Genomic DNA, 14,252 nt, shown 5'->3' with positions numbered 1-14,252 from the left:
TCCTCCATGCCTGTCAACCCCAGTCTATATTAATATGGCCTTGTCTGCTGGTACATCATCAGGAACGTACTCTCTAAAAAAAAAATCGAGTGAAAATATTCACTCTTGAAGGAGTGAATACAAAAAAGAGTGAATTTAGAGTAAAATTGGAGTAAATTTTGAGTGAAAATGTTCATTTTCACTCATTTTGGAGTGACCTCAGGGATCACTTGAAGATTTTGGAGTGATCCCTGACGTCACTCTAAAACGAGTGAAAATAAACATTTTCACTCAAAATTCACTCCAATTTCACTCTAAATTCACTCTTTTTTGTATTCACTCGATTTTTTTTTAGACAGTAAGCTACCAAAGGATTGATATTGATAGTATTCTTCTATCCACTTTCTCTTTTTTTCATTCCTCTTTAAAGGGAAATATCTGGCAGTACGAGATAATGGTCATGTGTGCATTGTCCCAAGGAAGAAGGCTATCCTCGATGACACCATCTTCTCCTTCCAACAGTCCAGGGTAGGTCAAAAAACATTCTTTTTTTCCTCTTCCTGTGAAGTTTGTAGGTAGTGATTTTGATGCAGTATGCGTTTTATTTGAATACTTGCCTGAGCACTTATCAAGAGGAGGCTAGTATACAAATTTGGTATGTGATTATGCATTAGAATGAATCATCAGATGTTCACATCAGAGGACATTGGATATTCTTGACTGGTTGATTACTGTTACTAAATTGGTATCATCTCCTTTTTGGTGATTATGACTGTATTGATGATACTTTCATTAACCTGTTTTACTTTGATGAGATGTGTTTGATATTTCAAAAGTTATTTGTTTATTCATGTTAATGGGTTCATACTGTAATGCTTGTTGATAGTTTTATGTGTTGTCATTATTGTTATTAGGGTAAAAGCAATTGCATGAAAAATTCATTTTGGCAGGTAAAAAAAAGTTGTCCTCATTTTTTGTGTGTGTACGAAATTGTACATGCTACCTTATTACAAGGATGCATGAAGGTCACATGCAATGACAAGTATGGATAGCATTTTCAAAGATGCACTTATATGAAATATGTCTGTCATACACATACACATGTATGTTTGCACACATCACATGATCTTGATGTGCTCTTTGTCAACAGATTTAATGGAAACAAAAATAAATTCAGATTTTTAAGCCTGACAAATTCAAAGATAAACGAGATATGAAACTCGTCACACTGAAGACGAGTTAGGTGATACGCTGGGGGTCATCAGATGTCGGTCATCCGTGATCGACAAAGAAAAGAATGTAATATAGCACCTTGAAGTTATAATGAGATACTTAGTTGAACTTTTTTGGGCCTACACTATTCAGATCACATTTGCCGCGGCCAAGGCCAACCTCATTTGCGAGGCCGAGCCCCGCAAGTTAGTCCGTTTACACTGCCGGGCTCGGCCGCGCTTTTGATTCAAACCTTTCAATATTTTGTCGTAGTGGCGCTCTACTTGTAAACAAACGCAATTTGGTATTGTCTGGTTTTCAGATCCTTTGCCAACTGAATTCCGTGGCGACAAAGTCGCCGTTCGGGCAAAGGCCTTTGCCGAAGGAGAAAATCCTTTGCAGGACAAAACCACCTTAAACTATACTAGTTTTCGACGTTGAAGTGGTTAATATCCTGAATAGCGAAATAGTACAGGCTAGGGTTTCGAAACCAGACTAAAATTGGCCGCGCATTTAGCCCAGTTTGCGTTTACACTGAGAAAAAGGCCGGGCGCGACCGCGGCTCGGCCGCGGCCGAGACCACCTCCAGAGCATGGCCTAATGCGAGGCCAATTTTGGCCCCGCATTGGGCCTTTTGCGCGTTTACACCGAAATGAAGGTGGGCTCGGCGCGGCCGAGCCTCGCACTGTAAACGGGGTCCAAGTGATCCTCGACACGTACAAATAAGACATGACAATTAAGTGTTTATAACCATCTTGGCTTTAACAGTGGCCTTTTAAAACATGACCTTTGACCATTATTTACATAACCAATATGACTCCCTCTAATCTTGCTATCATAATGATCAGTTCAGAGAGCTCTTACAGCTATATACAAGCCTGTGAGATTTACTAGCAGTAAAACCAATGAAGCCTCCGATACAAAACAAGGGATATCGAGGAAGTGAGTCTGTTTACATGAGAATGTGATTTATCCTGGACGAAAGTGATGCCTCAATTAAAGAGAAAAGGGCAAAAGAAAAACGGGCCAAACGTACGGCTCCAGCGAAAGAGACATCGCCTTTAACCATGTAACTATAGGTCTCCTCCAACTAAGAGTACACTTTGAACGTAAGCTTATACGTGAATGATAATTTATGACGATCTCACGTGATCGACACACATTCAAAGGGGACAGTTAGAAGTGGAAGGAGTGCTTAATCGTGTCATTAATTCCTAATCAATGACACCCCTACTATAGGCATATCATAATTTAATTTCTCATCTAAAATCAATGGCCTATAGGACTCATGCACCATTAGTATCGTGCATAAACTTTGTTTTTTAAGCTTTGAGTGAAACGTGTCATAACATAATTCTGTAATTCCATCAGCAGTGATTGACATGATAAAGAAGAGAGATATATCACCGTATTGAACGCTTAGAACCTAACGGGGGGGGGGGGGGGGTATTATAGCATGATACTCGGTTCTTTTCTGCCTAGATGCCAACAACACCCATCACCCACGGCCACGCATAGAGAAACAGCCATGGCGAAAATAAAACTTTGCTTTCTCATAGGCAGAATGACACAGAACCCCGTCAAACACACTTCACTTTTATTGGCAAGGATGGACATGAAAAAATTCATTACTAATACTAAACAGCGTATGCATTCCATTCATGTGGCGCGAGATACCTCTATAGCAACATAAAGCCTGTCTTCAACTCCGTTGATCGAACAATGACAACCTGAAATTTCAAAGAGATGAGCGAGACGCTATATACACCTGGCCTAGAGTTAATCTATTCAGTTCTCATTCCTACTTCAAGTTGGGTTATGTTATTGTAATCATTCCCATCTGCAGTATAACAAAACCAAAGTGAGGGAAAAGGGGAGAGAAAAACGAAAGGTGGCGGAAGTAAAACTGCATGCACAACTGCAATCCATATCATTGCGTGTGACAAGTGAAGCAAATGTATTAGTTGTTATAGCAGTGTTTTATGAGCATAAACAGGCAAATAGACAGACAATATCAAATATAAAAACCATCAATTTAATGTCAGAGAAGATGGTAAACAAGATGCATTGAAACTGTAACTAAATCGCTGCTCGGTCACGGAACGTCCAACTTTATATTCAACCAAAAAACATGTTAGGGGAAAGAAACAAATTTAGATATAACATTCTTAAATTTAAAACAAGAAAAAGAAAATGTCCACGTCAGGATTTAAAAAAAAAAAAAACGCCGCACGAACATGCATTATATTCTAGATGGGAATACGGTCTTGATGCAAAGTCTCAGTACTTTAAAAGCAATCTATGGTTCCCTTACCATCACCAGTACCACATCACAATGACGTCTCTAAAATCAATGGTAGCACATTTATCATTGCATCGTGCAGTAACTCCTTTTTCCTAAACTACCAATGGAACGTGTCATATTATATTGTGTATTTCGATCAGTAGTGATTGACTTTAAAGAAGAAAGATAATGCAAAAAAAAATGAACGCTTACCACATTGCTTATAGGGCTATTCCAGTTTGGTACTGATCTGTTCTATTCTCCCAGATGCCAACAACATAATATCACCTATGGCTAAACTAGTGAAACAGCCATGACGAAAATAAACGACAGAGAACCCCGTCATAATCACTACACTTGGAAAGGTGTTGCCCGAAATTCCTCATTATGAAGCAATATCAAGTCACTTCCTTCCCTGCCTGTCTTTAACTCCGTTATTTGGTCAAACAATAACAACCTGGAATTCCAAAGAGATAAGCGAGACGCCATGCACCTGGACTAGAGTTAATTAATTCAGTTCCCATTCCTGTTAGTTATGTAAACGTACACGTTCCTAAATATCCTGCTACAGTATAACAAGAACAAATGAAGAGAAAAAGAAAGAGAAAACGAATGGTGGCAAGCGGGGTACTGTTTCAAGGGGCAATTTACAACATAACGTGTGACAAAATTAAAGAAGCAAACCCAACCTCCAAACTCCAATACAAAACAAGGGAAATAGAGTAGCTGTGTTCATGACATCAGAGTGAAGCTGAACTGCAGAAAAAAAAGAAAAAAGAAATAAAAGGAAAAAGTCCTGCGGGACTCGATTAACTTCTCTCCTTCCGGTCGGGCATTATAAACACGCAGCGTGCTAAGCGATTCCGCCTCACGGAAGATCCGAAGATCTTGTGCGAAACTTAAATCTATCTATGTATGCTATACACAACACAAATTTACATCGATATTCAGTTTTTTGGCGATATACGTCAAGTGACTGATAGCGCTATTCAACTTCCCACGAGTGGCCGCGTAGATTCGATCAATATACAGTTGCAAAGATAAATCGGGAATCGTTTCGACCAGATTCCATTCTCATTTTCAGTGATCGACAACGAAAATAATGTTAAGTAGCGACTTGAAGTAATATTGAGAAATATTCGTGAAGTCCAATTCTTTATACAGTCCTACATAATTCAGATGAAATTGTTTCTGTCATGCAACCAATTGAAAATTTCGTGTGGTGTCGGCGTGTCCAAGTAAGTTGATTGGAAAGGATATGTGAATGAGTATTTACCAATAGGTCTTTATATTGTAAAAGAAAATCAAACATGGCCATGCGGTCTTTTAAGAGTCATCTTCACTTTAACATTTGTAATTTCAAGTCCAAGTTGACAGTCAAAGCAATGTGGTCTCCAACACAAAACAAAGGGATATTGTATGTGTGTGTACCTGTGTGTGTGTGTACGTTTACATGAAAACGTGATTTCTACATGGACGAAGGTGAATACTCCATAAAAGAAAAAAAGCAAAAGATGTAAGCATTTTGTTTGGTGCTCTTATGGGGTTCGAACCCGTACGTATGCAACCTCACGTCTCTTGTGACGTCGCCTTTATCCTCTCGGCCATGTACGTCTTGACGAGAAAATATGAGGAACGTAAGCTTATATGTGAAGGATGATTCAGGAATCGTTTGGTCCACATTCCATTCTCATTTTCAGTATTTAGCTGCAAAATTATCAACCTGATGAGGAGATTTAAAAAAAAAATAAAATGCATGATTACTGCAGCTTATTGTCTGAGCTACCACATACTTAAGTTTCAGAGGAAATGGAGCAAAATCAGCTGAAATAAAGGTGCTTAAACGTTGTCAAGTCAATGCATGGTTTTAAAAAGAATCACCTCCCATAGACATAACACGTCAACTTGTCTGATTTTGAGTCTTTACCTTTAATCATAATTTGAAGTATGATGGTAAGTCTTCTCGAACTAAGAGTGTGGAACGGAAGCTTCTACGTGAAAGATGAATCACGATGATCACCCGTGACCGACACATCTTCAAAGGGATCAGTTATCAGAAGTGGAAGCCCTCGTGCCAAGATATTGTCTCAGCAATTCCAAAGCAATGATACCCTTACATTTAGGTATACCATAATTTCCCTCTGAAATCATTGGTATTATTCATGTACAATTGCTTGCCTTGTCCATAAACTTTGCTTTACAAACTTTCAGTGAAAGGTGTCATAACATAATTCTGTAACTCCATTAGCAGTGATTGACTACATAAATAAAGATATATCAAATTGAACGCTTAGCGCGTATAACTAAGGGGGATTTTAGCCTGATGCTGTGTTATTCACTGCTCAGATACCAACAACACTCATCACCTACGGTTACGTATAGAGAAATAGCCATGACGAAAATAAGGTTTTCCTTTTCTTTGGCAGATAGACACACAACCCCTTTGAACACACTATAATGACATGGAGGGACATGAAAAAGTTCATTACTACTACTAAACAGTGATGCCTTCTACTCATGTGGCACAAGATACCTCTATAGCAACATAAAACCTGTCTACAATTCCGTTATTGGGTCAAACAATAACAACCTGGAATTTCAAAGAGACGAGCGAGACGCCATACACCTGGCCTAGAGTTAATTTATTCAGTTGCCATTCCTGCTCCAGTTGAGTTATGTAAATTATTTTCCGACCTGTCTTGTGCAGTGTATAACAGGAACAAACGTAGAGAAAAGGAAAGAGAAAACGAAAGGTGGCAAGCGGGGCACTGTATACCAAGGGCAATTTACAACATTACGTATGATAAATGAAGCAAATCCAACCTCCAGCCTCCGACAAAAAAAAAAGGAACTTGAGTGACTGTGTGTCGTGGGGTAATGACATCGGAATGAAGCTGAACTGCCAAAAGAAAAACAAAGAAAGAGACAGAAAAAAAAAAATAGCGTCCTGCGGGTCCCGAACATCTCGTCCTAAGGTAGTGCATAATGACCATGCAGCGCGCTAAGCGACTATAAAGCCACACGGCTGTCCCGAAGATTGGATGTGAAATTCATATCTTTATATCATTTACAACATGAAAAAGTTCATTACTACTACTAAACAGTGATGCCTTCCATTCATGTGGCACAAGATACCTCTATAGCAACATAAAACCTGTATACAACTCCGATATTGGGTCAAACAATAACAACCTGGAATTTCAAAGAGATGAGCGAGACGCCATACACCTGGAATAGAGCTAATCATATCAGCTCCCATTCCTGCCAGTTATCTAAACGTACATGTTCCTACCTATCCTGTTACAATATAACAAGAACCAATGAAGAGAAAAGGAAAGAGCAAACGAAAGGTGGCAAGCGGGACACTGTAACAAGGGGCAATTTACAACATTAAGTGTGACAAAATTAATGAAGCAAACCCAATCTCCAAATCTCCAATACAAAACAAGGGAAATAGAGTAGCCGTGTTCACGGGTTACGTATACTTGATAAAATAATACGATAAATGACATCGGAGTAAAGCTGAACTGCCGAAAAAAAAAAGAAAAAAAAAAAAGAAAGAGAAAACTCCTGCGGGAGTCGAACCTTCTCGCCGTCCGGGTATGGAGTTATTAACACCCAGCGCGCTAAGCGATTACGCCACACGGCTATCCTGAAGTACTCATGAGAAACTTGAATATATGATAATACTATCGTGACACTGCTGATTGAGATGGCGCTATTCAACTTCCCACAAGTGGCCGCGTGGATTCGACCAATATACAGTTGCAAAGAACAATCGGGAATCGTTCCGTACAGATTGCGTTCTCATTTTCAGTCTTTAACTACAAAATTGTCGACCTGATGAGGAGATTTGAAAATATAAAATGCATGATGACTGCAGCTTATTGTCTCAGCTACAACATACTTAAGTTTCAGAGGAAATGAAGCAAAATCAGCTGAGGTAAAGGTGCTTAAACGTTGTCAAGTGAATGCATGGTTCTAAAAAAAATCACCTCCCATAGACATAACACGTAAACCTGTCCAATTTTGAGTCTTTACCTTTAATCACAATTTCTAGTATGATGACGTCATCATATTTCAAAACCATCACATGGACTTGAGAGGCAAATGTTCAAAGTACAACATATCTGAATTTGGGATAATATTGAGCTTAAACAACAGAGATACGAGCAAATGAATGTCAGAAACAGTACCTCAAAAAAATCAATTCCACTTTTTTCATTTAAAATGACGATATGATGACGTCATCGCGTTTTCCTGGCAATATTGATACTTGGAATGTTATTTACAATTCATATGCTTTTGTGATATGCAATAGAAATATAGGGTCGACGGACGATTTAAAGAGCTATGGCGAAATAAACAAAGACATGTTTTTTCACTATATTTGCAGAAAGACGCGCACGCGGAATTTCAACTTTGACGCCAGTGCATTCCTTTGTTATAGGTCGAAATCGATCGGAAATCAATAAATATTATTACTCAAAGTATCAGGAATCCAAATCAGTCAAAAAAAAATGCATTTTCATGTTGCTTACGGGCTCTGCGCGCGAAATTGCGCGGACGGACGCGCACGCGAGAAAATGTTTGAAACGCTTAAAATTGTCTGAAACTTCGAGATTTCCCATTGGGAAGTCGTTTTGAGCCTTTTAAAATTTTGACGCGCGCTTACGCGCGCGTAATGATGACCTGTGTAACTAGCGTTAAAAAGTAAGATAGAGCGTGACCTGAACTTCATGTCCACCGAAAATGATACAGAAATGACATCTAGTTATGAAGTTATGATCGATCATGTGACAAGGTCCGAAAATCACAAAATGGCGCCTAGATGACGTCATAGATATGTTACTGTCATGAAAACCTTATTGTGGCTAGATTTTATCATGAGACATGTTGACTGAAAATGTCATGTTATTTCGTAATGTCATTCTTGAGATATTGACGACACAAAATTGTCCAGAAAGAAAGAAGAATAAAAAAAAATAAAGAGAGATTTTGACAATCACAATAGGTGATACGCTGATAGCGTATCACCTAATTAGGAAGTAACGTACAGCTTTGTTGAGTGTGTCTTGCACTTTCTGCAAGCTTGATGATAGCGAGTTTCTAGTGACTCTGTACCAGAGGTCTTGCAGTCCAATTATTGTTCAATTGTTTCTTTTGTAGGCTCATATTGGCATGGATGCATTGTTACCTCGTAGGGTTATAGTATACCATGCACCAATGTATTGAAGTTAAGTTCAGCTCTTCAGCTGATGTTGAGAATGTGTGTGTCAGGAACAGTGTCGACCAAAATTAACCAGAATTACCTGTGTTATATTGTGCCCTGCAAGAGAATTTTTTTCAATTACTTTTCCCAGTAATTGAGTATTGCATGTCATTCAGTGAAGCTGGACACTTGTCAGTGGCAGGTTTCCTCAAATTTAAATCAATGAAGGGCAATTTAAACCAATGAAGTGTAATCTTATTACCTAACTGAGTTGTGTATGGACTTCTGCTGGCAAGATTGTGTGTATTAAAGATTGTAGTTCACAGCAAATGGTTGCTGAATTTGGAAGGAAAATTTTTTGTTTGTTTGTTTAATTGTTTTTTGCTTGTTTTCACATTTAAAAAGGAAGGACTGTGAGGAGGTAGAATATCAAACTACTTCAACATCAGTATTAATGTAATTATTATCACTACTATGATGCACGCAGAGACTTGTAATTATTTTGCTGAAGGAATTAATTCAGCCTTGCGATGTGTGCCATAGATACTCCCGACTGCACTTCGCCAACACTGCTTTACTCTCCATTTCATTTCCAGAAGTAGTGTAATAAGGATGCCGGTCTTATAGAGTCTCAAGTGGATACATGAGCTCTCATGCAATTCTGTTTTGCTGCTTTTTGCAAAATGCTTCATTTTGTTTTCCGTTTTTCACGGTCTCACTGAAAAAAACTGCCTCAGGCTGAAGTGAATAGATATGGCAAAAGAAAACAAGAATGCAACATAACTCATCTTGAAACTCAAACTCTCTTTGAAGCTTTAATGTAATTGATTTTTTTTTCCTTTAGCGTTTTGATGAGTGACTTTGTTTGAAACCATATCACGGTATCTTCACTTGGATAAGTCCTATATTAATTGTATACCAAGTCCATCAACTCTTAAAATCCTTCTTGCCAAGCAAAAAATTGTAGCCGAAGTTGAAGTTACATTTTAAGCTTTGTTAGGCTTTTGTTTCTACAATTTACTTTCCTTAGATGCTGATTTTGCAGTTCTCTCCATTCAGTACAGATTAACCTTACTGAAATGATACAACCTCTGTTTGCTGATGTGTAAGTCACATGGGGGGAATCATTGCTTAAAAGTTGCCTTACTTATTGTATAATACATGTATTACATGATATCCGTTATTCAAGAAAAATTAATATCGTTTGACATTGAAAGTGTCTGTCTGGAACACAATGACAGTTGTTGAACCTTTGAAAAAGCAGCCAAAGATCTATGAGGCCTTACTTTGCTGATATGTTGTGTTGGTTTTTTTGCCAGGAGGATCTGGCTACCTATGACAGCAAGCAGGACCATGGGATGGGCAATGCAGACATCAAGTATGGCGATTCCACCGTGCTCATCCAACACATGAAGAGTGGCCACTGGCTGTCTTACCAGGTCTGCCTATGATGGTTGTCATGGTGATGAGTATGATGATGATGACGAGAATTATACTGATGACAGGGACGATGATGATGATTTTTCAATGACAATAGCAATGATGATGATGATAATGAAGATGATTTTAGTAATGAAGATCATGATGATGATGATGATGATGATGATGATGCTGATGTTTTGCTGAAAGATCTCTGTGTGTATCCGAACGTCTTTCCGTGTGAGATATGCCAAATAACTCTGATGACACAAGTGCAGGTCTATTTCTATGGTTGTGTTTGTAGGAAATGAGTGCTGAGTGGAGTGGCATTCTGTAGTGATACAAAAGTCACAGCTCCAGTTCACAATCTGTCATGTCAAGGGAAATAAAGATAGCAATGTGTATAGGGAGAGAAAATATCTAAAGATAGATAGATTGAAAGATGTAGAGAAAAATTTATAAGTGGCTGCAGTAGCAGGCTGTAATAGGTATTGATATACAGTAATGTAGATATCTTTTCCACATCTGTAACATATGTGTGCAATCATCTAGTATCATTGTGCAGTCGACCAATTGTCTGAAGCCAACAATGGGTGATTTCAAAATCAGTGCTAGTGCTAGTGTCAGTGTTAATGCTAGTGTCGGTGCTATCTTAACATTAGCACTGTCATTATTGGAGCCCAATTTAATGCTGTTGTTTAGGAGATACATCATATAACAACAGCACCAGCACTAGCACCAGACTGGACATTACCCAATATGATATGAAACAAAATTTGTATGTAGTGATATGAATCAGTCACAGTAATGGTATATGTTTCCCTTTCTTTTTTCTTTCCCCACAGGTGGTAGAGAGTGTAGTGGGAGGAGGAAGATCAGCAGAAAGAAAGGTGAGTTCGATTGATGATATGTGCTAATATTAATAATCAACCAGTGTGCAAGTATGTAATATTCATGATTAAACTCATGTTCTAGTCTGCACAAACTAATTTATGATAATAACAAGATATAAATCATAATTATTATAATACAAAGATAGATGTATCTCAGCCTGATAGTTAAAATTATGTGTAGGATGTACATTTCATTTGGAGACAATCTGTGACTTTCCAAGATATTGATTGAACTATTGCTTTGAACATTTGTTAAAACTTAGATAAAAAATGCATTAATGTGTACATTGTCATCGTCTTGGCTTCTCTCTACATTCTTCAGTGTTGACACTGCTAGTAGTATTGTGCTGCTGCGTTGCTATGGTAGTTCCATTTGTTCATTTACTTCCTGTACTGGCTGGTTTTAGGCTCCATATTGCTGATTTGCCAACTTATATGTTTTAGGAGAATTATCACAACGTTATATGTATTTGGATTTCAAAAGGAAGAAAAATCATTTTCACTTAACAATGTATTTTGTCTAAAGTTTGATTTAGTATGAGTAGTGTTTGTACTTTGCCCATTTCTTTTAAAACAGAGTATTTTTTTATTTTGAAGTTTTTATGTATTTTTTTGTACTTTGAATGAGATTATTTGTTTTTTTGCTAATGTATTCTTAGCCAGCATATGGTAATTGGCATATATTTTGAAGTCATGTGTAATATTCTCCTCCCCTCACATTGAACAGGTTGTGATGCTTCCAGAAGGTCACATGGATGATGGTTTCTCCGTGGTGAGAGCGAGGGCAGAGGAGTCACGTTCAGCAGGCATCATCAGGAAGAGTACTTCTCTTTTCAACCAGTTCATTGAGTGAGTTTGCCTCTCTAGGCCCAATGGACAACCTCATTACCACAAAGTCTTCTTTATTTTCACTATTTTCCTTTCATACTTTTATTGTATGGTCATGTGTAACCACTGTTCGTTTTGTTATATTTCAACATGGAGAGAATCTGCTTCAACTAACAGTTTTGTTTTTCTGCAAGACAATGTGATTGAACACAATACATACTACAAAAACAAGGTGTTTACAGTATGTTGTCATAACTGGGGAAGACTAAACAAAAATACATGAAAGGAATATATAAAAGGACCAAACTTATGAGCACAATGAAGAATAGTTAGATATGTTTCCATAAATGACAGACTCTGAACTCTATTGCAGACTACTTAGAAAATAACATTCTTCTTTCTTATATTGTTTAAATTTCATATGTTGCATAGCTGATGGGAGGATATTGGTCACAAATATATCAAGCTCTAGGAGTTCTTCTGTTTGATAATTTTTTGGAAAATAAGAAAAGACAAATGCCTCATCCCTTGTAAGGACATAAAGGAGTTATTCTATGACATGTACATGTTCATCTCAGAAGTACAAGCGTATAGATGTCATACCAGGCACTACTAATCTCACAAATGTTTCCTGTTTGGTGGACATCACCAAAGATTATGTGTCCATTTGATGTCTGACAGGGCGCTGGACTCTCTGCGGTCCGAGGAGGATGACCAGCAGGCCTGGCGGAACTTTGACCTGGGCTCAGTGGTTGACCTACTGCAGGACCTCATTGACTACTTTGCTGAGCCAGAAGAAGACGAAGGTAGACAAAATTTTTTTTTTTTTCAGATCTGGAAGACCAAGATTGAATATTGATTTACAGCAAGTATTATAGAGAGCATCCATTTCAAAGCTACGTCATTCTTTTCTTCTTCACATTCTATTTCCAATTCCACTTTCTGACTGAAGCATCAGATGCTAGAAGATTTTTTTTTCTTCTGTCTTTGTCCTTTCCATCTCGTTTGAGGGTATTTTTCAAACAGCATACTGTGTATATTCTAGCCAACTGGAATAATAAAGATCAGGGAATAATGCACATGTGGCCACTGTTCAATAAAAGTACAGTTGCAGCAGGCAATGTATATTTGATTGTATCTATTATTCAGCATATTACCTGTAAGCATCATTTATGAATGCTCTAGAGAAAGAATAGTATTCTTCACTAATTGCATTTTCCTTTCTATCTGTTTGTCTGTTTGTCTGTCCATATTTCTCTCTCTCTCTCCTTTCCTGTTTGTGTGTCTGGCCCTAATCCCATTTTGTGTTCTCTATCTGCCTCCCAGATCATGAAGAGAAACAGAAAAAATTGAAAGCCTTGAGAAATCGACAGGATTTGTTTCATGAAGAGGTAAGACCTCTTGGTATACAGTAAAGGCTTGCTTTTAATGGCAAGCCCTGTGTTGGTGTACTGTGTAACCAATTTTTTTTCCTCTTCACAATGCCATATGGAAGTGTTAAATCTGCAATCAACCTGAAGTATTCTGCACCATTATAGAAACATCAATGTTATATTCTGTCAAACGATATTGTGGATTGTGGATTGAAGTTATTCATGCTCCTCAAAGATATAAGATTTAGTACGAGGCTGCATGTTCGCTGGCTAGATGAGTTGATTGATGATTGGGTTATTGGTTAAGTGATTGACAGAACATGGTCAAGTTGGTGCTGGGAACCATTGATGAACCCAGTACCTACAATACTAAATAACCTCAACAACCTACATTACCAAACAATTGGTTGGTTGATTGGTTGATTGATTGGTTGATTGGTCGATTGACTAACTGATTGATTGATTGGTTGATTGACTGACTGACTGAGTGACTGATTGATTGATTGATTGATTGATTAATTAATTGACAGGGCATGGTCAAACTGGTGCTGGAAACCATTGACAAGCTGAGCATTTTCAAGAGTGGACGGGACTTTGCTGCAATAGTTGGGGAGGGTGCAGGGGACCTCTGGCAGGACATTGTAACCTTCCTCTACAAGCTGCTGGGTAAGTGGCAATGATGTGTAAATATGTGTATAGTAGTACAGGTCTACTCAGTGAAATCCCCCTGTCCCCTTTTCATTTATTATTATCAACACAAAAACAACACAAAATGGGGGGGGGGGGTGATGATATTCCTGTGATCCTACAGCAGTTAGAGGCTGGAATTTTATTCAATATATATTTATATCATTTTGAACTGACTGAATTGAGACTTTTAGTCATGGGTAAATTTTCATGACAAAGATTGCTTTTACAGAGGTATTTAGATTTAGATATATTAGGGAATTGGCTAGATTTGTCATCTTTGATTAAATATTGTACTGACAGTTCAACCCCTGGCATATTCTTCAGAGCATTGTGAAAATAACAGATATATTTGTGTAGCATGA

General features: G+C 38.0%; 1 protein-coding gene across 1 annotated transcript in view; it reads left to right on the top strand.

The window, feature by feature from the left end:
• Positions 1–14,252, top strand: part of LOC140235297 (ryanodine receptor 2-like) — a 171,708-nt gene that overhangs the window by 116,579 nt on the left and 40,877 nt on the right. The window contains exons 11-17 of the mRNA XM_072315328.1: positions 410–507; positions 10,007–10,126; positions 10,952–10,996; positions 11,727–11,848; positions 12,509–12,633; positions 13,154–13,218; positions 13,731–13,866. Coding sequence (XP_072171429.1) covers positions 410–507; positions 10,007–10,126; positions 10,952–10,996; positions 11,727–11,848; positions 12,509–12,633; positions 13,154–13,218; positions 13,731–13,866 — 711 coding nt within the window. The remainder of the gene's footprint in view (positions 1–409; positions 508–10,006; positions 10,127–10,951; positions 10,997–11,726; positions 11,849–12,508; positions 12,634–13,153; positions 13,219–13,730; positions 13,867–14,252) is intronic.

This window comes from Diadema setosum, chromosome 1 (genome assembly GCF_964275005.1).
Source record: "Diadema setosum chromosome 1, eeDiaSeto1, whole genome shotgun sequence".
Classification (NCBI taxonomy): domain Eukaryota; kingdom Metazoa; phylum Echinodermata; class Echinoidea; order Diadematoida; family Diadematidae; genus Diadema; species Diadema setosum.
Note: the sequence above shows the minus strand (reverse complement) of the source record. Positions and strands in the feature narration are given on the sequence as shown.